The sequence below is a fragment of the Alternaria hordeiaustralica genome (assembly GCF_023758085.1).
Source record: "Alternaria hordeiaustralica strain BMP 2776 chromosome Unknown scaffold_1, whole genome shotgun sequence".
NCBI classification, from domain to species: domain Eukaryota; kingdom Fungi; phylum Ascomycota; class Dothideomycetes; order Pleosporales; family Pleosporaceae; genus Alternaria; species Alternaria hordeiaustralica.
This window is the reverse complement of record NW_026056773.1, coordinates 2,099,652-2,123,074: the sequence shown is the minus strand read 5'-3', so window position 1 is coordinate 2,123,074 and position 23,423 is coordinate 2,099,652. Positions and strand designations below refer to the sequence as shown.

The following is a 23,423-nucleotide window of genomic DNA, read 5'->3' as shown; positions in this document are numbered from 1 at the left end:
TAACGCAAGAGCAGCTAGACAAGGCTCTGATATTCATCAGGGAAGAGCAATCGATTTATTGTTCGCTTGTAGTTACAAGACACTCGAATTATCATTACAACATAGATCCCGCCCTGACAACAGCATGCTTCAAGCTGCTGTAACTAGGAATCCTCCCTCGAGGCCCTGGTATCCTGTCTTATGGGCGCAGAAGAATACTGGATCACGGTTAAGCCGGAGCACCTCCTTGAGCCACAAGCCGAGAGGCATGTGGTGGGTGGAGAGTAGTTTGACTTTGATGATCATACATAAACCTTGAATAAGACTCTATCTGAGCAGTGTTCCTCGCCCGGCTCAGAGGCATGTTGTCAGCTTACTTGGTCTCGCGCATATCAACGAATGGACGAGTAGTCGCATATTTGATGAGTTGAGCGATGCGCCACCCGTGCAAGACGCATGCCGATGAGTCGACTTTGGAGCAGCAATAGCTACGCCAGCACCGAGACATGCTCACTTCAAGACTGTGTGTGCACCTCTGGCGGCGAGATAACCCTCGGATACATTCTGCGGCATGGTCCGAATGCCTCCAAAGACCTCCTTGTTGTGATAGCGTAGACGCGTCTTGGGGTCGGTGTATGGCGCAGGAAGGCCGGTGATGTCGCAGTACTTCTTTTGACTGCTCGGGTGGAAGCTCGGGGCTGACTCGATGTTGGTGTATGTAGGCGCCGGCCCGGCAGCAGCCCTGCCGTTCTTCTCCAGCACCAGCGTGCTCAGGCTCTGGGCTGCTTGAGCGATGTTGGGCTGGCGGCCTGCGTTGCCTTCAGTGGCCACAGCAGGTGTTGAGTTGCCACTGTTGTTCTGCGTGGCCATTACTGAGGCTTCTTTGCGCGATGCCTCACCGAGAATCTGCTTGAGGTTCTTGTTGCGGCGTTGTGGAGGCTTCCAGTTGGGGTTGCGGAAAGGCTTGGGTACCGCGTAGACGTCAAGCTTGTCCAGGAGCGCTTGATGCGTCTTGTCGTCAGAGGCCGCTGTTAGGGGTGCCATATTATGAGTTGTCAAGAAGCCAGCAAGTCGCAGTCGGTGGTCTCGTCGCGCTGTTCGCTTGCCGATGTCCAGGGATGTGTCTAGGTGTCGTGATGCTCGGGTGTACGTTGTGGCAAGAACGTTTGGGAACGTAGGAGAGTCTCGGTGTTTGTATCGCGATGGAGCTTGCGGAGGTGGAGCTCTTCCAAGGTTCCGTCTCGGGACCTGCATGTGCATCCTCTGCACTAACTGCTTTCATCCTCCCCACCAAACAGCTCCAACGCGTACTATCAACTGCAACACTATCGAGTCGCCAGAATGGTAGGACGGCATGAGAAATCTATTGCAACCGGCGCGTAGTTCTGACCGCGTTTCTAGGAAAGCCCTCACGAGCACCAACAGAGCCAGTTGCTCTCTCGCATCATTGTGAACGTCGTGAGTCAATCCAATATCTCGATGCACAACGGAAACAATGCTGACTACCGGAAAGGAGAAGCTGAACGAGGCCGTCATGATGTTGAACAAGAATCTGCAAGAGATCAACATCCAAAACATGGACACCGAGCTTGTGGCTCAGATGTTCAAGAACTACCAATCTAACGTTCTTTTCCACCTGGAAGGTATCTACATAGTCATGCTGGGATGCTTTTGTAATAGCGCTAACGAGCCATAGCAACAAATGGTCTGAAGGATCCTGCTTAAGCATGCAAGATGAGATATACTTGGTGTGAAGGGGACAATACCCAAGGCAAGGCCAAGTCTGGTGAGAAATTCGATCACAGGACGTGGGGACAGCAAACAGGCCAGTAGATAGCAGTAATGAGATATGATCATGTTAGCACTATGTGCAAGACTGCAATCCAGACCGTCGGCATGTGAAGTAGCGTACCTAACATACGGAGACGGGCTCGGACCACCGAGCATTGCGAGAGCCTCACCACACCGCAGTCGCCATGCCGCGCATCCTCAGCACCAATCGCGCTAGCCAGGCACACACGCCACATCTCCGACCCGCGACATGAGATAACGCCCTGATCTTGGACCTGTCGCATCCCCATCTCCATCTCCCACGTCACCACCATGGCTCCCTCGGCCATCGACGAGGCGCCGCAACTCGCAGGGCGCAATCCACCCAAACCTCCACCCAAGCTCTGGAGCGTGTCGGAGCCGCCTTTTGAGGGCTTTCGGCCCATCGACAAGGAAGGCTGGTCGCGTAGCAACAGCGAAACCGCCATAGTCATCGACAATGGTATGTACAGGCTGCGCATGCGCCGAAGCTGCCATGCCGACTAACACACCACAGGCTCGTCAGCAGTCCGCGCCGGATGGTCCTTCGATTCCAAACCCCGATTGTCAGTACTACCCAACATGGCTAGGTATCGCGACCGCAAGCTCAACCGCACCTTTACCTTTGTTGGGTCAGATGTCTACGCCGACGGCACCGCGCGAGGTCAATCCAAGCCCGTCTATGAGCCTGGCAGCAACATCGTGAACAACTGGGATGTCATGGAGGGCGTGCTCGACTACTGCTTCGTCAAGATGGGTGTAGACGGCCGGTCCGGGCGCATCGACAGGCCCATCGTTATGACCGAGCCTGTTGCCAATTTGGGCTACTCAAGAAAGAGTACGTGCGCTTATACTGGATAATATCGTGTTGATAGCTAATGTGCATCCTATAGCCATGTCTGAAATACTTTTCGAGTGCTACGGCGCACCGTCTGTCGCATACGGTATCGATTCGCTCTTCTCCTACTCCTACAACGGCGGTCGCAACGGTCTGGTCATGGACTCCTCATACACTTCCACACATGTTATCCCTGTGGTAAACTCCAAGCCGCTCCTATCACAAACTACTCGTCTGAACTGGGGACGCTTCCAGTCCGCGCAATACCTGCTGAAGCTATTGAGGTTGAAATACCCTACATTCCCCGGAAAGATCAGTGACAACCAGGCCGAAGATCTCGTTCGTGAGCACTGCTACGTATCACAAGACTATGAGAACGACCTCAGCAGCTATCTGGACTGGACGGGCCTCGAAGACCGAGATCATACTATCCAGTTCCCCTACACTGAGCAGATTGTAATACAAAAGACTGAAGAAGAGCTGGCTGCCGCAGCAGAAAAGCGGAAGGAGAGTGGTAGAAGATTGCAGGCTCAGGCTGCAAAGATGCGACTTGAAAAGCTGAAGAAGAAGGAAGAAGAGTTGGAGTGGTGCATACAACTGCAGGCGCAACTGGAGGAGATCACGACCAAGAAGGAAAAGGCACGCGTACTAGAGTCGAACGACTTTGACGACGAGAATCAGCTCAACAAGCGGGTCAAGGAACTGGAAGCTGCTATTAAGAAGGCTCGTAACAAGGACCTCGGCGACGTTGAAGAAGAACAAGTCGAAGTACCTACGTTCCCCCTGCTAGAAGTTCCGGATGATCAGCTCGACGAGGAGGGCATTAAGCAAAAGCGACAGCAGCGATTAATGAAGTCCAACTACGATGCACGCCAGCGTGCCAAGATCGAAAAGGAGAAGGAGAAGGCGCGCCAAGCAGAAGAGCAACGACTCGACGATCAACGGCGAGAGACAGACCCTCAAGGCTGGATAGAAGAACGCCGGATAGCCCGTCAAGCCATTATTCAGAAGATGAAGGACCGCGAGCGCCTCAAGGCTGAACTTGGAAACCGAAAGTCGCTCGCCAACCAAATGCGCATGAAGTCGATTGCCAATCTCGCGTCAGACGCACCCACCAAGAAACGGAGAAGAGGCGGCGGCGACGATGACACATTCGGTGCCGACGATGCAGACTGGGGCGTCTACCGCACCATCGCCACAGGCGAAGGCTCCGACGATGAAGAAGAGGAAGACCTCTCCAAGAATCTCAAGGAGATCGAATCCCAACTTCTCCAACACGACCCAAACTTCACCGAAGAATCGACTCGCGAAGCACAAACTGACTGGACAAAATCCATCCTCCACTCTTTCCTCCACGGCCCTTACCCTTACGACGCTGAAAGTCAAAAGGAGACGAACCAGATCCATCTCAACGTCGAACGCATCCGCGTACCAGAAGTGGTCTTCCAACCCACCATTGCGGGTCTCGACCAAGCCGGCATCGTGGAGATCGCATCCAACATCCTCACAGAACGCCTGGCAGATTCGCCTCATCGCGACAATGTTCTGAAGGACATTTTCCTTACCGGTGGCAACACCATGTTCCAAGGCTTCGAGGAACGCCTGCGCTCTGAACTTCGCGCTGTATTACCCGCCGAGCAAGCAATCAATGTGAGGAAAGCAGGGGACTGCGTCCTGGATGCTTGGCGTGGAGCAGCGCAATGGGCGGGCAGGAAGGAATCGAAGCAACACTTTATTACTAGGCAGGAGTTCTTGGAAAAGGGTGCTGAGTACATCAAGGAGCATGATCAGGGGAATGCTGCGTATTAGGTTGCCTGTCTTGCGTGCGGGCATTGCGATGTGTGCAATTTGCTGAGTTTGTTTGTTCTCTTTCTGTCCTAGTAGTGGGAATCGTGTAGTATAACTAGCCCAAGGACGTTGTTGTTATATGGGTCCGATAATATCATCATGAAGAGAAACCACTGGCACATGTACAGGGTCACCGTTCCAGACATTTGATTACTGAAGCACCATCTCCTTTCAGCGCATTCACCAGTACGAGTGCCCTTCATGTCGCAGTTATGCCATCATTCAGTGGTGACATACAGCCAAAGTACAATAGGAAGGTAAAATGCAATAGGATGCAATTCTCAAGTTATCTAAACAAAGTCACAAAACACTATCCCAGATCCCCTTATGCGCCGAAATGACGAGGACACCCATCCCAATGCATACCCATGTATATGCTCTAAGCCAAGCAATGCCGCATGCATGCAGAACGCCTCCCAATGAGCCCAGTCTTACACCAATCAAGATGCATACGCCGCCCATTGCCCCGATTCCCTGGTCGTTAACAAATTCGTGTTTCTCATTTCCATATTATGATTGCGGGAACAAAGGTGTTTCCGTCGCAGGAAGATATCACCTGAGTCGCCGCGTTCTACGCAGACTTGGGATGTTGCTCCACAAGCCATTCCATTACGCTCTCGTAGCATAGCACAAACTGTCGCAGACTCTGTACCATGCTCAGACGCTGCAGTCTAAAGTCTTCCACCGTCTTTGCAATGAGATCGATGTCCTCATTGTTCACCCAGCTGTCGTCTTCACGCTCGTTCTTCGCGAGCTTATCGTTGGAGTCGGCATCCATTGGCGTGTTCTGCCTGGCGTTGCGAGCTTGTCGTTGCCGCTTGAGCATATCCAGGACCGAGTCGACTGTGCAGAAAGTACCTGTACGGCCACATCCAGCAGAGCAGTGGACAATGATCGGACGGCTGTTAGGCGGATCAGGCTGCGAAGGCGAGCCACCGTTGACAGAGCGGACGACGGCGTCTGTCTGCTCAATCAGACCGAGCAGATGGGTGGGATGAGCCGGTGCGCCAAAGTCGGGCCAATGGGAATACTGCAGCTGTGTGATCTCACGCATACGTGCGAAAGGTTCATCATCGTTGGATAAAGTGAACTTGCGAACGGTTACATAGGGCTGCTCTTGGCTGGGAGAGCCGGTAGTGGCTTCCTTGGTAAAGTTGGCGAGCTTCGGTGGGTTCGTTGACCGGCGCCGACCCATCGTTGGCCTCGATTGTTCCCTGTGACGGTATATCTTCGATGGCTCCAAGGATGCCCTGCGTTCTCCAAGCGGGTTGAGGTGTAGAGGTCCGTATCGCTTATCCGACCAGTAGTTGTGAGCCTTGACTTGTCCACCTTCTTGCTCGGCAGTCAGCATAACGATGACGCGAACATCCTGCTGCCACACAACGTTCCAGAAGTCCTATCAAAGAGTTAGTGAATGACATGATGAGGGTTGGGACGGAGCCTACCTTGAAAGTAGCTGGTATAGGTCCCTGCGTTGCAATGTAACGCTTGTTGGAATAGGCAGCTTGAACGTGGTTGGCATTGACATAATCGCAGCTTCCTTCAGCGACTCCTTCGAGCTTGACGCGTGTGTGTTCGTATGGCCAGATGTTGTTGTAGCGATTCTTCGAGCCCTTTTCGATACCTGCAATCTGAATGTGTTTCCCGGGACCTCCTGATGACGATGGTGCATTGTAGACGACCTCACCGGACAAGGCCTTCTGCATACGCTTCTGTTCGCGTTTCTCGATCTGCAAGAACCGCTCCGCGACGGTCTTGCCCTTGTCTTGCTCTTCGGAAGCAGTCTGAAGCCATTGGGGAAGGTCGTCTTCTACCGACTGTGTCATGCCGGATGGCTGCTTCACGGGCATTTGGCCAACACCACCAATAAGATCCATGTTCTGACGAATGTTGCCAAAGAAGGGGTTCGCAGCGTTCTGGGTTGCGGGCATAGGACATCCACCAATGACGGGCGCAACAGCAGGTAGGTCGGAGTTGAGATTGAGAGCAGCTGTACCCGATGTTGGACTTCCGGAGCTTTGGTGTGTAATCCAAGAAGGGAACCTCTCAGCGAATTCCGAGAAACCACCACGGATAATAAACGTGCCGCCCGACCAGCCTTCGTTGGTGAACTTCTTGAGCGTGTTAATGCAAGTTGTTGCGTCCTTCATCTGCGACGAGTTGGCGTCATATACTATGATGTGTTTGCTGCTCCTCCATCGCTCAAACTTGTCCCTTTGTTCATCGTCTTTGAATGTCTCGGCTAGCTTCTGGACATTGAAGGATGCGCGTTTGAGCAGTGTCGTAGGAATGCAGAGGCTCAAGGCGCCTGTTATGCGGGCCTTTGCGTACTGTGTTGATACGCGCAGATCAAGCAGAAGGACCTCGTCTATGGAAGACTGTAGGATGTTGATGATGTGCTGAGCAGTGACCATGCTGGGGCCGCTGGTATTGCCTTCTTCCTCAAAATGTGCGGGTAGTGTCTCAGCGCGATGAGTAGTTATTGAGATGTGTGAAGGATGTGTCTTTTTCGAAGGTAGCGATGGCCTTGGGATGCGAGGTTCGGCGAACTGAGCTACGGCGTCTGAACGGCCAGGTCCATCAAAGCTGGCAGGAGAGTTGCGTCGTGGTCGGTCAGGGAACATGGAGGACTCCGTCGACAACATGCGCTTCGGGGAGCGTGGCTTGGGTGCGAACTCTTGCTCGTCGCTTGTGTCGCTCTTGTCGCCTGGGTGGTCGGGTGGTGGCATTGAGTGTGACTGGGGGTACGAGGGCTGCGCCGACTCGATGTTGTTGAAGAAGGGGCTCTTGGAGGATGCTTTCAGGCCGGGCGAGGCAAAGTCGAAGCTGCCCAGGGCAAACGCTCGGTTGTTCTCCGACTGTTTCCTAAATTGCTCGAATTCGGGATTCTGCTCCACGGGTATTATGCGTGGAGAGGCAGCGGCTGTCGAGCGCACATTGGACGTGGGCGGGCTCCAATTGCCGCGAATGTGCTGGGCTGCACTAGAGGAGAAGTGGTCGGCATTGCTGTTGACGGCCAGACCAAAGTAGTTAGGTGAGGGGGTCGAGGGTTCCTTCGTCTTCTGTGAAGCGACATGGCTCGGGGTTTTGGCTACCCCATTCATGCGGGGCGTGAGGGGGGGTAGCGCAGACGTCGGGTGCAGTGAGGCACTTGGCCTCGTCATGGGCGTCGATCCTGAGCCTCGTGGGCGAGAAGATGTGTGCGAAGAGCCTCTGGGCCTGGGCGACAGGGCGGGTGTAGACATGGTGCGAATGTCTTCACACGCGTCGGGCGGGTGAAGTGTCGAAGGGGCGGGAGGGGCAGCTTAGGTTGTTGTAGGAGATAGGTGCATGAATATGGGGGACTTGAAATGCAGGAGTGGTTGGTGCGGTGCAGGTGGGTGAAGGGTCTAGGGCTTGGTTTGGTGGGGATTGCCGCTGTGCTGAGCAATGACGTAGGTGCAGTGAGGCAATCTCCCTTGCAGCGAGGGCACGAGCGATGATGTGCAGGCACAGCCCAGGGTGCTGCCGAATGCGCGCACAAAGTCGCCCAGAAGCGCCGAATTGATTCACAGTCAGATGCGATGCCACACGCTGCGGCTGAGTCGACAGTAGGGCGAGGCGGCGCAAAGCAGTGCGTAGGCGTGATGTCGTCAGGGCAGGAAAAGCTGGCTAGAGGCCGCCGCTGCAGGGTCTAGGAGAACCAGCAAAGGGGTGCCTGAAAACAAAACGGTCCCGTGACTCTAGCCGGTAGGGCTGACAAGAGAGCGGAAACGGACGACAGGCCCAGCGGAGGGGCGAACGAGACGGGGCGGAGAGCGGAAAGATCGAGGAGACAGAAGCTGCTGTATCGGCGATCGAGCAACTTAAGAGGAATCGACGAAAAAGCCACTTCCAAGGCACGGCTACGACGACTAGCTGGCCTGCTCTGGGCCCGACAATCGCATGCTAAAACCGCCTTGTCAGCTGTATGGGCTATCGTCGACCGGCCCCTGGTCTATTGCGACATTTGCGAATCTAGCGTCACCGGCCAGGCCAACGGCTGCGAGACGCCGCAACGACTGTCTGACTTCTCCCACCACGTCCGCCGTGGCCAGCTCTGCAGTGCACCTGATCGAGGGCAACACACCGAGATACTGCCTCAAGTCCTCGCAGAAACCTGTTGTGGGCATCCGCGCGCGCCGGTAGCCAGCATGCAATCCTGAAACCTCTCGACAGGCCCCACCGCAAGACGCTCGGGGACCCTTACATTGACGATCAGCACCCGAGAACCGTGCAGAGGAGGAGGCTACGTCTGCATCCAGGAAACTCGCCGTCGCTCTTTGCCGAAAGGGTAGGTGGGGATGCTAGATAGCACGCGCGAGGCGATTCGGCTGCTTCACATCTTCTAGAGCGACTGATGGACAGCTTCTGCCACCAAACCCAGACCGCCACTTTGTCGCGCCAACGACATCAGCCGCCAATGGCGACCAAGCAGGCATCGTGCTCTGGCTAGATCCTGGTTGCGCATGCTGTTCGGGCTGCAGATCCGTAGTTCGTACTGCCACATGGTTCGGACACTACGAGTACTGCCCAACTCGCTCGATACGTGTCTGAAATCCACAAACATTGCAGCTCTGCACAGGATCAAGGAATACATCATCTGCAGCCGGGTGGATGTCACGTTCAAAATGGCGTGTTTCTGCATACCGCGTATGACGCGACCACTCGGTACGACATGCCGCGCGCTCGTGACATGTTCGACTTGTTTGAATAACACCGTCCGGCCAAAGACTAGAGCCGTTGAGCGATATTTAAATTTCGGCACAAATAGCCACCAATGCCTCACAAGGGGCTTCTCTAGATCAAGGTGTCAAACAGAAGCTTGTCTGCATACATGAGCGGTCCGCGGTGCTGCCGAAGAGAACCTACCGAACATGCATTCCCGCTATCTCCGCATCACCGTCACCAATCGCCAAAAATAGACGGCATATCGTGATGTATGTATTGTTTGTATTGACCAATGTTGTATGAATTTGCGATGCATCTAAATGCTTAAGTAAAAACCCATGCGCCTGGATATAATGCCTTCCTTTACGCCTTCCTTTACACTTAAACCATAAAGTCAAAATAATATTGCCTAGTCACTTCCTACCTTGCGACTCTACATTTCCATTCTCTCTGTCATAGGAGATTCTGAAGTCGTCTTCCCGTGTTTCTTCGACCTGTCATAACATATGAGCCCAAAGAAGCCTTCGGATGTGCATGACGTGCTGGTCGGGGTAGCTGTGGGTGTTGGCTTGGGTGTGTGATGTGTCTTTGCAGGCGGCTCGTCACCGTCGAGGCAGCCGCCAAACCAGCCTGGATACTTGCACGATGAGGTAGAGGTAGGTGTCGCCGAGGTTGTTGTGACAGTAGGTGCTGGAGCAGGTGTGGTAGTGATTGTCATGGTTGTAGATGTCGTGTCCTCATCTTTGCAGCCAAACCAACCGGGTGTCTTACACGTCGAGGTCGATGATGTCGTAGTAATCGTAGTCTTGGTGTGTGATCTGGTCGTGGAATCCTCGTCAAGACAGCCCCACCAACCTGGCGTCTTGCAAGTTTCAGTTCTTGTGCGACTGGACCTGGTTGATGTTGATGTGGCTGTCGGCTTTGAGCTCCTGGTAGTAGTAGTCTCGGTGCCGTTGCTCTCAAAGTACTCCCACATATAGCAGTCAGTGCAATCAACGTAAGCCTCACATTTAGGAGGCGCATCGTACTTGAGTATAACGTCTCGGATGACTTCGACAATCTTGTGGGTGCCGATGCCCATGCGCCAGCCGAAGTCTTTGACTGTATCGTATACACATTTCTGCCCGGTGTGACAGACACTCTGCAGAGCATATCCACCAATGGTGCAGGCGCTGGTGGCCTGATTACACGCTCCCATGTATATGGGGTCTGCGGTATGCCCAAAGTGAAAACCGCCGGTGAACTTGCGCTGCTGTAGTGAACCGATTTGGTGGCCAGGGGGAACGGGTAGCCCGAGACGTGACGCTGGCATGGCTTCGGGCACAGCCTCGAAGGTGACGGCCGGATGCCCAAATGTAAGGGAAAGAAAGGACGAAACAGAACCACCTAGGGAGTGTCCGGACATCCAGATCTCAGCATCCGGATACAGTGCTGTGACATTGTGGTAGAGGTCCTGTGCAGCGTAGTAGTAGCGGTTCTTCTCTCGCAGCGCAGTGACTAGACAGGTAGAGTTGCAGGTGTAGGCCGACGTTTGACAGTCACAGACCTGTCGCCACAAGTACTGTCCCCCCTGACCGCAGCAGCAGCTGAAGAACAGGTTATCGTTGATCTTGTCGTTGGTAGTGGTTTCGGAACCATCGAACATGGCAGGCGACGTGCCCTTCAAGCCTATGACGACTGTCGAGTTCTCGGTGTCGGCGAAGATGTGCCCGCGCAGACCGTCGGATTCCCAGCCAAAGTCTTCTGTGTAGTTGAAGCCGCCGCCAACAGGCTCCCACTCGCCCGTGCCGGGTTCGAGTATGTAGGCGTCCGAGGCCATGCGTGCGAAGCTCAGGACGGTCTCGCGGTCCGTCACGTTGGGGCCTGCTATCTCGTCGATAGTCCAGTCTTCTTCCGGCAGCTCCACGCCTCTCCCAGTGATGCGGCCCCATTCTAGTATGCCGGTGATGGTTTCTTTGCTCCTATCGGCCAGGCGCTGTATGCTCATGGCCTCGGACTTGACGCGCAACCGCGGCACGGGCTCGCGACTGGCCGCGTCGTCGTCGGGGGCGGTCCATACTGCGGCGTGCTCTGGAACATCGAGTCGCCGGTGCAGCTCGGGGTATCTGTAGGTGCCGTGGTGGAAGATGTGGCGCAGCGTAAAGTCCTTGTCGGCGTGGGGAGTGCTGTGCGGGAGAGGCGGCGGCGGCATCACGGGCATGTCGGCCGCGCTCGCAACGCTTGCGGCGACGAACGCCAGCACGAAGGAAGCAGCCACGCGCGAGGCGGAGGGGCAGGGTCTTGGGCGTCGCATGGTGGATCTCTGGTTGTAAGAGAGGGAGTTGCAACGAGCGACCTGCGCAGAGGAGGCGTTAGCAGGCGCCAACTGAGATGGCTGCCTCCGTCGGACATCGATGACGATCGATGGTTCACTTGACCCCAGGCCCGCCCAGCTCCTTTTCACGTGCGCGCCGTGCGGGGAGCTCCCCCATAGCTCCATCACCACCAAGACGGCGCCTCTTCGCCCTGTCGCCCGCTTCCGTCACCCGCTAGTAAGCACAATCGTTCAACACATTGCTCAAGTGCTCACCCGCGACTTTCGGTTCCCTCGGAAGTGCCGTGCTGCCGCATGACGTGAACGCATGCGCTCCGTTCACGCACCGTTTCACAGCAGCATCCTTCCAATGCAGGCACACGACACTTTTAGATTTCCATTAGACCCTCTGCAGCAATAACACCATGGCCGACCGGCCTAGAAACCTGCATCCCTCACGCTCCTTCACGCGCCTCGACTCTGCCCCCAAGAGCCCCCTCTCGCGCAGCCGAGCGAATACGCTGCAAGGACCGACTGCGTCAGACATGCTCGATCCGCTCAAGGCTGCCATGGTGCCCGAGGAAGACGAGAACCCCGACGGCGACGTGTTTGCAAAGAAGGAAGACGAGGACGAGCACGAAGACAGCGAAGAGACCAAAGTGCCCGACACTTTCGAGGAGCTGCCTATCGAGATCCGTAGCTTGACCGAGAGGTACCTTCTGCTGCACATAGCATGCGTCGTCCTCTGATAGTAACACCCTTAGATTCCTCGAATCCCTCACAGCCAAAGTGCATCCCACCCCTCTGTCCGCCGAAGCTCTCGCCGACCTCTTCCAAGACTTCTACGGACGCGCCTCCGCGAAGATAAGCACACACATAGCCACTCTCTCTGCTCGCCTAACGAGCGACAACTATGTCGCGAATGCGAAGAAAGCGTCGGCTTCGTCGAGCAAGCCATCGTCGATAAGAAAGGGTAGCGACCCGTCAGGGGAACAACAAATGCTCAGTGCCACTGAAATGGCCGACCGCAAGAAAGCGCGCAGGTCGCTCGAGCTCAAGCGGTTCGCACTAGAAGAGGCCGTCGAGCGCGCCGTATGCGAGAAGGTCTACCAGAGGATATGGCGGCACAGGAGTACTGATGACGAGGAAAGGGATCATAAACTCAGATCACGCACAGCTGCTCTCTCCCTCGTCGGCATTGGTCTAAAGGAACTCCTGATGACTGGCGAGGAGTTGACCGAGGAAGAGCGCCAGAAAGCCAAGGAGAAGGAGCCCGAGATTCGCGAGTACCTATCTGCAGCACGCGAAGACATCCTGAAGATGAATGAGGAGAAGTACCCGCTGGGCAAGGTCCAACATTTGACTGCTGCACACAAGTCCATTGTCGAAGCTCTGTCCAAGATATTCCCTTCGACCTCGTCTGCTGATGAAATCCTGCCAACCCTCATTTACGCCCTCATTACTATGCCACCCGTCAACTTGAACGTAATTAGCGATCTAAACTTCATCCATCGTTTCCGCGGTTCAACTCGCATGGATGGTGAAACTGCATATTGCTTGGTTAATCTCGAGGCAGCCATCTCATTCCTGGAAACCGTCGATCTTTCTTCGTTGCGCGCCGACGAAGTCACTCCCGCAAAACCAGATTCCAGACCTTCAACTCCCAAATCCGAGATCACCCCAATGTCTCTTGGACTTTCGGATGCGCCAGATCTCATCCAGACCCCAGCCACGCCCATCTCCAAGACAATTCCCAAAGAACCCTCCAGCCCAACGACCACTAAAGCTCAGCGTCGCTTGAGTAACCTTATTCAAACACAGACCAACAAGATCGAGGCTGCCTCTGATGCCGTTCGGGACTCGATTCTTGACTCTGCTGACCAGGCACTTGGAAGAATTAACAACACCTTGGACACCAGCTTCAAATTCTTCTTTGGTGGTCTAAAGGAGAAGAATCCCGATGGCCCTGTGCAAGAACAGCCAGTACTTCCCAAGACACTGGAAGATGCAAGGAAGCTCGTGAGCTCCCCAACTCGCGCAGAGCGCGATGAAGACAGCTTGAGTGTCAGTGCAGCAAGTTCAGTGCAGGGTGATGAGCCAACAGAGGCTCCAATTAGCAGAGGACTCGATGCCAAAATGGCTGATCTCTTTGCTGGTAGGAGGCAGATCAGAGATCGCAGCGTCGATTCTACCAAGTCCGGCGGTAGCAACAGTGGGCGGCGCGTTGCATTCGCCCCAGGCCAGAGTGTAGAGGAGAAGACACCGTCGCCAGCTCCGATCAAGGCAGATCCTCCAACACCGAGCAGCACCTCCGCGGTGGATTCTCTGCGCAACATGGGCAACAACTTCAACCCCTTAAACCGCTTTCCCAGCATGAACGTACTGCCTCGCTTTGCGCGCGCTGTAAGTAATAATAGCACACCTGTTCTCCCCTCACCGGGCCAGGAACAAGCGAAAGCATCGCCTTCCCCAGAACCACTCAGTCGTACAGCCACGAACGAGTTGCCACCAGTAGATGAAAAGGGTGCAAGAGCGATCGCGGCTTTGGAGCAACTAAAGAAGACCACACCACCAGCGAAGCGCTTTCTGGAAGCCAAAGATGCCCAGGAGTTGAAGTTAAAGGAGGTTGACGAGCTGTTGAAAGAGTATCAAAGATTGGCGGGTGCATTACGAGGAGCAATTAACTACTGAAATACATCACATATTTGGTTGCAATGACGTGCATAAACATGCAAGACACGAAGCTTTGGTAATAGATTTGTCTGTGTGGATTTGAGTAGCATAATGTAACGTCCTGTTGTTTCGCGATGACGGTACTTGCAACATACATACTGCGCCGCAGATGGTGGTTGGGGTTCGGCCAAAACGGGGGATACCGGATGGGGAAGGGGCAACCAACGCGCACGGACTGTAAACAAGCAACCACAACACACAATTGCGCGCTCCGGCGAACACCAGACACCGCATTTCCCGAATCGCAAACATGGCGGAACCAATGTCGAATCTTTCGCCGGAGAAGCTCAATACTTACTCTGACAACATCATCGTCGACGATATTGATATGGCGTACAACGATCCGCCCTCGTCGCCTTTCGTCGAACACATCGGAGTCCAAGATCAGGAGAACATTGCCCCTGGAGCAGCAGCCACACCGGTGAAGCCGCTAATAGAATTTGAGGACAGTGTGCCTCAATCCGCTTTCAGAGTGTCTCCCGAGAAGAAATTTGGGTTGAAGGATCGCACAAGCCCAATGAAGACACTGCCAGCAAAGAATTTGATGGACGACTTTGAAGACCCGGCACTCAAAATTAGCAGTGCGGATCGACAGACTCCCCAGAAGAACATCTCGCCCATCAAGGAGATTGCTACCGAGCGACGCGGGTCCGCAATGAGTAGCCACTCCTACCAAAGCCAATCGCCCTCGAAATCGTCACGCGTACCTTCGCCCGAAACGGTCCAGCGCAAGCCAACCCATACACATCAGCGGCAAACATCAGTCACACCGTCAAAGCGACCGGCCTCTTCTCACCAAGAGTCTCCGCTCCGCGACAACGAGGGCTTGACTACCGCGATGAAATTCATGGAGGATAGCAACTTTAAAACTCGCGAGACACCCAGAAAGCGAACATCTCGGGGCCACGAATTTGAGATCGATCTGAGCATGGACAACACGGACTTCAATCCAGACGGGCCAGAGCCAACATCCTTGGACATCGATGATACCTGCTTCAGCAACTTCTCAGAGATGCCGGGGATCGATATGACGAAATTCGCATCCCTGAAACAGAGCCCAACAAAGAGCAGCATGCCAGATGTAAGTCCATGTGCTGTTGATCTCAAGTAGGATACTAACAGTTTGAAAGGCTACACCTCGCGCTCGCCCTCAAATGACACCCTCTACGGTCCGCCGCTCGGAACGCACTCCCAGTCCCACGCCACGGCGCGCGTATAACGATAACGATACCACAAATTTACTCTTGGACTTTACCGCCCAGATTGAATCCTTCTCTTCATCCCGCCGTGCGTCACCCGGACGCGGGCGCAATTCGCCTAGCAAGTCTATTACAGAGCCAAATCTCCGCTCCTATTACCGAGACCAGCGATCGCCGGCCAAGGGTGGATCGCAAGTACCTGCAACACCAAGCCAGAGAAGCCAAATGTTGAATTTGTTGGATTTTGAGCTGCCTCCACCGCCTACACCACGATCGCTACCTACTGTCACCATCCGAGAGCTTGAGTCTGTAAAGTCCCAGTTTCAGTCTCAGGTGTCTTCTCTCACCGCCAGCTTGTCTGGAAAAGAGGCTGAGATCGACGCTCTTTCCAAAGCTATCGCCGATGCTGAACGCCGAGTTGGCGAAGCCCAAGAGACCGTCCGTGACGAACGCTCAGCTCGCGAATATGCAGAGACACAAATGGTTGACTGGAAATCAAAAGGCGAAGAGGTCCAGAAACTGCTGCAGGACGTCCAGGCTGAGATGGCACGCAACGACGCTGAGCGCGAAGATCTCCTAGCGAGGTTGGCCGATGCAGAGAAGCGTGCTGATGATGCAGAGAGCCGCTCGTCTGAGCTTGAAACCAAGGTCATCGAGGCTGAAAGCAAGAACGTCGACATGACGACTTTCATCAACAACGATGACGGCGATGAGAACAAGAAGGTTTACTCAGAACTTGAATGCCAATCTGCTATTGCCGAGAAGGTCAATGAGATTGCACGCGACCTGCACACAGCCTACAAGGCTAAACACGAGAAGAAGATCAAAGCCCTCAAGGACAATTACCAGAAGAAAGCCGACGAAAAATGCAAAGAGCTTCGGGCGCAGATTGCTAGTCTCGAAGGGCAAGTGGAAGACGCAGAGAAGAAGCGTGACAACACTTTCAGTAGGATCAATCCAGGCCAGCATGACTCCAGGGACGAGAGCCAAGGAGCGTCTCCCTCAAAGACCACACGAAACGCCGAAGACGCTCAGATGCTAGAAGCGCAGAGAGCTGAAATCGAGAACCTCAAGGCTAGACTCGCCGGGCTTCAGTCGGAACTTCGGTCTCTTCGCAAATCCCACGATACCCTTGTTGAAGACCTTGAAGCTGAGCGCATCGAGAAAGGCGAGCTCGTAGCGGCCGCCGAACAGATGCTCTCCATGTGCGGAGAAAAGATGGAAGAGATGCAACAAGAAGACCTTCGCCGCTCACAAATGGCTTCCGCACCACCTGCTGCCCCCCAACAACAAGCGCCGCCTCAGCAAGCAATGCGCAACACGGGTTTCCTGGCTGGTGGCCCCGGTGCCTCACGCCCCGGATCCGCACTGGGCGGTGGACGTCCCGGCAGTGCGATGGGTGACCGTCTAGGTGCCATGAACGAGCGCACCGGCAGTGGAATCGCTAAACCATCAGGACTTCGCGCACCAGGTGGCCTTAAGTTCCAAGGTGCTCCCGGTTTGAACCGGAGTCAAAGTGGTGGGAAGAGCAGGTTACTGTCCAACATCGAGCGCATGGGTGGGGGAAAGACACAGGAATAGAATACCTGGCCTCCTATTGTACGTGCTATGAAGGGTCTTGGATACGAGGTACCGGTCGCGAGGTTGGGATCAGACGTGGGTATATGGAGATCCCAATGAAAATATGGGGTCAAGAGGGTGTATTTCCGGCGGTGTATATTGGAGTCACTTGGTTACGATGATGACTTGGACGCTGGCGTTGTTTGGGACTCATCAGTCAAGCTCTTTCGTGTCTATTGTTGCCCGCTATCCATGTTGAAATGTATTTATTGTGTTTCTCAAATACGTTAGAGCGCGAGCTCGTGGTCATACCACGCAGGTGTGTGCAATCGAACCTTCCCACCAATTTACGCTCTCACCAGCCATGCTCATATGTCTCATCCGCTCTTCAGTTCCCATAAACCTCAGCATTCCCCTCAAGGAAGTGTATTGGCTTGTTCCACCTAGGAGTATCGCCCTGTTGAGATGTATCTACCTAGGTAACCTTTTGCGCGCTTTCGCGCTGTCACGTGACATCTCGGAATCGGCCTGGCGCACATCACACGAGTTGTTCAGGACTATCATCCTAATCTCATGACACTTACATCTACATAGTACAAATATACCTGCGACTATTTGCTTGTCTACACTCCATCCAAAGCGCCCACCATGGTCCGATAATCGATCATCAACGCGATCCTTGAGACGCGTCCGTGCTAGCGACTAACGAAATGGTCACGTCATGTCGTCAGCCTCTCCACTACGACATTGAGTACCGCGAGAGGCTTTTTCTTATGTCATTTACTACCGTCATGACATAGCCGAGGCTAAGCACCGCGTTGTACGCAACTATGTGGATGCGGGTAAATTGCATGTAGCTGGATGTCTGGGCTACGTGTGATGTAGCCGTCGAACAAAGATGCAATTTCATCATAGTAATATGCGAATTGTTGTGACGGAGCACTGACGACGACATGTATACGATCCTGACCTGGAGACCTTGGCATATAAAGTGCTCAGTCGATAGGTTACTGATGAGCACAGCAGCATCTTTCTAATCCGAGACGACTATCGACCTTATCACACATAAATACCTGTCTCAACTCACTCGCACAAACCAAGCAATGTCTGGCAACGACAACCCCGGAAACTTTGCGAACCGTCCCAAGGACGAAGTCAAGGCCGCAGCACAGAAAGGTGGAGAGCACTCCCATAGCGGCGGTTTCGCATCTATGGATGCTGACAAGCGTAAGTGTACATTTGTATACTAAATAGCTAGGATTTACATGACTACAGAACACGACATCGCCTCTATGGGTGGCAAGGCCTCATCTGGCAGTTTCGAGCCCGGCAGTGAGAAGGCTAAGGAGGGCGGCAGGAAGGGTGGACAGTCGTCTTAGATGCTCCTCTGTCCCTCAATCTGGCACGAGTGTAGCAATGAAATTTCTCCTGGTTTGCACCCAAGAGGATGACTGTGGAATCTTGAGTAGTCGCCAATGAAGTAATTGTAATAAGTATCAGTGCACGAATTCATAAATGTGAAGTCTGTTTAGTTGCGAAAGTGATCAATTGTTTGCAGTGTTGCCAGTGCTCTACAATGTGTCCCTTCAGGCTCTGACGCAGCCCAACCGTCATAAGTTATGTGCGTGAACGTCGTGAAGCCTCCCATGTGTGACGAAAACGCCAATCCATCCCGAATCTAGTGTGTAAAAGTTTGGAAGCATAGGGTGATCCCCACTGTGCTTTAAGAAGAAGTAAAACGTATCCCAGCGTTCAGGAACATGATGAACGAAAGTGAAGAAGTGAAAGATAAGGTATGAGGAAATATGGACTTAAACCGACACACCTAACCGTACATGTCGCAGCTCATCATCTTGATCTCATACTCGCTCTGGCCCTCGACGACACCGCAGTTAACGTCCCAGCCTAGCTCGAAAGTGTCGCTCTCCGGCATGCGGTCCTTGGCACCGGGTGCGCAGTTGGCATCGGGAGTATAGTACGAGACCTCCATGGCAGGAGCAGAGTTCCAGTCGCAAGCATCGACACGCTTGTAGAAAGTACGGCGATGCATGCGCAGAGCCTTGCGTTCAATGGCCTTGTTGGCAGAATCGCAAGCGCAACGGGCTGCGAGAGTAAGCTCGTCGCGGCGGCACTCACAGCTCGAACCGTCTACTGCATAGCGGCGGGTGTTCGCCTTGACCTCCTTGTGAGGACGGTTCCACCAGTGACCACGATCAGAGTTGTCGCTCTGCTCGGCTGTGGGTGTCTCTGTAGCCTGGTATTGCTCGTAGATGGTGGTCGCTACAACGGTGGTAACGACAACAGCCGGTGGGCCGTTCTCAACAGGAGTCGGGGCCGGTGGCTGCTCGTATCGCTCACCATCATCTTCTTCCTCTTCGTCCTCAGCAGGTGCCTCAGGCTGTACGTAGGTTGGCTCGGGAGTCTCTTCGGGCTCAGTCTCGGAGTAAGCGGGTTGTTCGGGCTGAGTTGCAGACTGTGATGGTTCACTGGGCTCACTGGTATCGCCAGAGCCAGAGCCGGAACCGGATCCACCGATGTGGACCTTGGCACAGTTTTCGAAGGCCTCGTGTTCACGGTTGAGCCAGACCCAGATGAAGATGGCATCGCCTTCTGGCATGTTGGTGGGGACTTTGAAGTCGAAGGTCTGGGCCTCGGGAGATCCATCCTCGGTGGCATGCGGGCAAGCGCCGTGGTATGAGGCGGCCATCTTCCATGTCTTTCCCTTGTCGGTGGAGAAGCCAACCTGGCAAGAGCCTCCGTAGTGGGTGCCGCCAGGTGCCTCGGGGTCGTAGTCGTAGTCGGTGAGTTGGAAGTAGGCGTCTTGACCAGGCTGCCAGGTAACAGTGGCATCCTCGGTGTCGAACTTGTCGAGATGGCCACGGCAAAGGCCAGGAGAGGGCTTGCTGTCACCGCCATCGGGGCCGCAGCAGCCAAGCGGATAGTTGAACTGTGGATCTAGCTCCGTAGATTGTGGGTTGATGGAAGGAGCGCCTCCTAGAGGAGCTGGGTAGTACATGGACATATGGGCCTGAGCAGCGCCAGCCAGGGCGAGAACAGAAAATATGTTTGTGTACATGGTTGAGTTTGTTGGTGGATTCGTAAAGACCGTGTACGTAGAGAGTGACTTTTGGGGGGTTATCAAATGAAGAACTTCTAGACTTCAAGTGCTGGTGGCTCCACAACGGTGGTCTGTTGACAATGTTCCACTGTGAATACAGGAAGTGTATAGAAGTATTTCCTATTTAGCAACAAAAAAGTCCAGTGAGTAAGAAAAAGACGACCCAGCGTTTTCGAATGCAAAAGAGTGAAGTGTAGAATGAATGACGACGAAGGCTAGCTTGTCAGGAGGGACTGTGTGTCACTGGAAGTGATGGCCTCTTCCACATCGGGCGGCTTTCATCCTTTATATCATCTGCTGACGACTGACCAAGACTACCGTCGGGCTCGTCTACGTTCCCGTTTAGCACGGTCACTCTCAAGCGCCTCGAGGCCGTTGCGGGACCAGCATGCTAGTCGAATTTGCTCAGCAGTGGCATCTCCTGACCAGGCCGCGGCCAATGTGCGTCAGGCCAGCTCGCGTGCGTGCGGATACGAAGTTGGCCTTACTGTTTCGAAACAGCGAAGCGCGGGAGTCTGTGGGGTTTCGGAGCAGCTCCGCTCAGCACCGCAAAGGTGTTTTGTCTGTTCCTGGCTGACGAGCTTCGGACTTGGTTTCACGTCTTGCTTTTTCGAGCGTAGCAACGGCGCTTGTTCCTGCCAAGGTCGTTAGGGCGGGGGAATCACATACGAGATTCTGCCTGCTGTTTAAACTCCATCTTGTGATGATTAGCAAAGAACCCGAGGGCCCTTGTTTCACCATCAGAGATCTTCAGAATTCTTCGGTTCTCGGGCTGACGTGCAGGGAATGCATCGGCACGACATCAAAGTCATATCGATAAGATCGCTCGCTTCATCTAACCACGTGCGCGTGATAATCCTTGCCGATATTTGCTTTCACTGTAGTGTTGTCTTCCCCATTCTGTGATTGTTCTCCGTTACGGGCTCCGATGCTGTATACATGGTCGTCAACAAATGCAGCGCTGCGCGACACAATTTGCCACAAGATGCCGTCGAAGCGGGCTGCGGCTGCCGTCATGCGACGCCTGCCGCCTTTGGCAACTGTTATACCTGAGTCTAGCTTTTCACCATTTCAACTGGCCGGGTGTCATCGTGTACCCACAGCAGGCTGCAGGGGAGCTTGGTGACACGCTTCCAAGCATCCGTCCGCACCAGAACTGGTTATACAGCCTCGGGAATATCGGCACTGGGCATCGAAGGCGGCATCTAGGCACGACTTCCAAATTCAGTTTTGTTGGACGCAGCGTAATACGAGGAGGGTCTCCTGAATAACGTCAAGACTCTGGCAGGTTCCACGAGGACTTCCAGGAGAACGCCGCTTGCTTGGCCGCTACCATGGCATCGGCTCTCCTCGCCGTGGCCTCAAACCGGGCGTCATCGTCAACTGTGACAGAAAAGACGTGCCTGGGTGGCATCATCATACGGTATATTTGACAGCATCCTGGTTCCATTTCGCTGGAAACACCCATGACCCGAGAAAACCGTTTGTAGCATCCCAGCTCCTAAATTACCTACCCCGTCAATCTCAGCCAGACTTCTGATATTGCAGAATCCCGCGCCATTTTAGACCAGCCATTCGATGGCCCAGGCTGACAAACACAGACTTGCCTTGAAGCGCCTGGTGGGACAGCTAACGAGTTCCACCAACCCGAGCCGCCCGAGTGTTTCACCTCGACACCACCTAACTTATCGATTGGAGAGTGATATCTGCACGGATACCTATCGCGGGCCGCCAGTGTGAGTGACAGGCGAGATGTTCCTTGTCTCGCTTCCCCGGGTCCCCCGGGACACCTCTTCACTAGAGCCCACTTTTTATACTCGACTTGTCTACCGGGGCGTTTGTGGGATGCCCTGGAATCTGGTGTGAGCCAATGACATACCGTAAAGCCGTTGAAGTAAAAAAGCAAATCTTACAACTGACTGTGATGCGCCTCGCAGCTATGACGCCCACGAAATCCGTAACACCGTGATCCTGCCCACAGACTCAGGGACCTGCTCTGCCCAGTACTTCAACATCTCGAGAGGTGTGCTGCACTCTTGCATGAGAAGCAAACCACACAAAACATGTAAGATTTACTGTGTCGGTTTCACTATCTCGAAGACCCTGGCGTCGATTTTTCCTCGATTTAGAGACTTCTTTCAAAAATGCATAGCAAAACATCCCTCCCATCGGTATCCAGTACTTCTAGCCGCTGGGGAATACGCACGACCGTTGGCAGCACATCATTCGAATTAAAAGGCACCGTTGTATCCTTAGCGTTGCAGCTTGTCAGGTCGCGTGTGCATGCTTTGTCGTAGCACTCTGTTCCAGATTCCTAAGGCCTGTCCCACCCACTAGGTACCCGTGTGTCCGAGATCACCCTCCACTCTGATACCAACGTAGAGTACCAATGAGCCACAAAACCTATACAAGAAAATAATCGCGAAGAAACATGTGACTGATTGCGCCTCGGCTGAGGTGATATGTTTCAGTTCCTTCGGCAGACCATGAAATCCACAAGCACTGAACTTCCACCACTCAGCTTTCCTCCTCCCCACCCACCATCTCATGGTCTTACCCTCCGGTCCCAAGCAATGAGGCATAGTCTGCAGCCTATTCTCTGAGGTGCAGCATAGACCGTCTAAAATCCGGCAACTTAGTCGTTTTGTCCAGACTAACATACTCTTTGCAGTATACGCCGTTATGAATACGATGCAGAATGATGAAGAGAGCGGATATGAACCCGTGCGTCGTTACCTTGCATATCTCAAACCTGGAATTACTGCGCTTTACTGCACATGATTGAACCCAGTCCCCCACTCTGCATACTTGTCTTAAGTGAAGGCTGTGTCCAGCTGTGCAGTGATAGACTGATATGTCACTAAATTGTATCCTACGAGTTCACGTACTCGGCGATCGGAATGTAGGATGCTTGAATGTATATACTGTTCAGCGCACGGATGAGACAGGCGTACACAAGGATGACTAAGTCTTCTCTTTCGTACTCAAGGCTGAAGTTCCGCTGGCCGAGATAGAGACAGGTGTAGGATGACACCCTCCATTGCTTTCACGCATCCATCTTCTCAGCTGCTTATCTGTCCACATTGAACGTTTGAGAGATGATGTATATCGTACCACTGGACGTATTGCTTCGGTACTGCTGCTTGGAAGATCAATTTTGGCAAGTCAATAGAACAAGATGATATTGACAGCTGGTAACACTGGTATACGAGCACTTTTGCTCGACATTAACTTACTTCAATGTGCCCAGCAGCTTCACAATGTTGATTTGCCGGCTAATGAACGTCGACTTATGCTCTGCTACCCTGTAAATAGTAAGCCGTCGCTAAGGACGTAATCGGCAATCCCTTCTTGTGT

At 53.8% G+C, this 23,423-nt stretch overlaps 9 protein-coding genes across 9 annotated transcripts; 5 read left to right on the top strand and 4 right to left on the bottom strand.

Annotated features, from left to right (window-relative positions):
- Positions 1-489: 489 nt before the first annotated feature.
- On the bottom strand, positions 490-1,023 carry J4E84_000648 (uncharacterized protein; the record flags this gene model as incomplete). Its single annotated transcript, XM_049383286.1, has 1 exon — positions 490-1,023. The coding sequence occupies one exon, from the start codon at positions 1,021-1,023 to the stop codon at positions 490-492; it is 534 nt and encodes a 177-aa protein (XP_049248804.1).
- Positions 1,024-1,474: 451 nt separating this feature from the next.
- J4E84_000647 (uncharacterized protein) lies at positions 1,475-1,704 on the top strand (the record flags this gene model as incomplete). The annotated part of the gene is made up of 2 exons (XM_049383285.1): positions 1,475-1,622; positions 1,676-1,704. The coding sequence occupies 2 exons, from the start codon at positions 1,475-1,477 to the stop codon at positions 1,702-1,704; spliced, it is 177 nt and encodes a 58-aa protein (XP_049248803.1).
- Positions 1,705-2,082: 378 nt separating this feature from the next.
- Positions 2,083-4,435, top strand: J4E84_000646 (uncharacterized protein; the record flags this gene model as incomplete). The annotated part of the gene is made up of 3 exons (XM_049383284.1): positions 2,083-2,251; positions 2,306-2,626; positions 2,682-4,435. The coding sequence occupies 3 exons, from the start codon at positions 2,083-2,085 to the stop codon at positions 4,433-4,435; spliced, it is 2,244 nt and encodes a 747-aa protein (XP_049248802.1).
- Positions 4,436-5,045: 610 nt separating this feature from the next.
- Positions 5,046-7,578, bottom strand: J4E84_000645 (uncharacterized protein; the record flags this gene model as incomplete). The annotated part of the gene is made up of 2 exons (XM_049383283.1): positions 5,046-5,870; positions 5,920-7,578. 2 exons carry the CDS (start codon positions 7,576-7,578, stop codon positions 5,046-5,048), a joined length of 2,484 nt encoding a protein of 827 aa, XP_049248801.1.
- A 2,457-nt stretch (positions 7,579-10,035) lies between these two features.
- J4E84_000644 (uncharacterized protein) lies at positions 10,036-11,363 on the bottom strand (the record flags this gene model as incomplete). Its single annotated transcript, XM_049383282.1, has 2 exons — positions 10,036-10,106; positions 10,172-11,363. The coding sequence occupies 2 exons, from the start codon at positions 11,361-11,363 to the stop codon at positions 10,036-10,038; spliced, it is 1,263 nt and encodes a 420-aa protein (XP_049248800.1).
- A 518-nt stretch (positions 11,364-11,881) lies between these two features.
- Positions 11,882-14,147, top strand: J4E84_000643 (uncharacterized protein; the record flags this gene model as incomplete). Its single annotated transcript, XM_049383281.1, has 2 exons — positions 11,882-12,168; positions 12,221-14,147. 2 exons carry the CDS (start codon positions 11,882-11,884, stop codon positions 14,145-14,147), a joined length of 2,214 nt encoding a protein of 737 aa, XP_049248799.1.
- Positions 14,148-14,439: 292 nt separating this feature from the next.
- J4E84_000642 (uncharacterized protein) lies at positions 14,440-16,969 on the top strand (the record flags this gene model as incomplete). Its single annotated transcript, XM_049383280.1, has 2 exons — positions 14,440-15,270; positions 15,320-16,969. 2 exons carry the CDS (start codon positions 14,440-14,442, stop codon positions 16,967-16,969), a joined length of 2,481 nt encoding a protein of 826 aa, XP_049248798.1.
- Positions 16,970-18,051: 1,082 nt separating this feature from the next.
- Positions 18,052-18,327, top strand: J4E84_000641 (uncharacterized protein; the record flags this gene model as incomplete). The annotated part of the gene is made up of 2 exons (XM_049383279.1): positions 18,052-18,175; positions 18,224-18,327. The coding sequence occupies 2 exons, from the start codon at positions 18,052-18,054 to the stop codon at positions 18,325-18,327; spliced, it is 228 nt and encodes a 75-aa protein (XP_049248797.1).
- A 446-nt stretch (positions 18,328-18,773) lies between these two features.
- J4E84_000640 (uncharacterized protein) lies at positions 18,774-20,024 on the bottom strand (the record flags this gene model as incomplete). The annotated part of the gene is made up of 1 exon (XM_049383278.1): positions 18,774-20,024. One exon carries the CDS (start codon positions 20,022-20,024, stop codon positions 18,774-18,776), a length of 1,251 nt encoding a protein of 416 aa, XP_049248796.1.
- Positions 20,025-23,423: the final 3,399 nt, after the last annotated feature.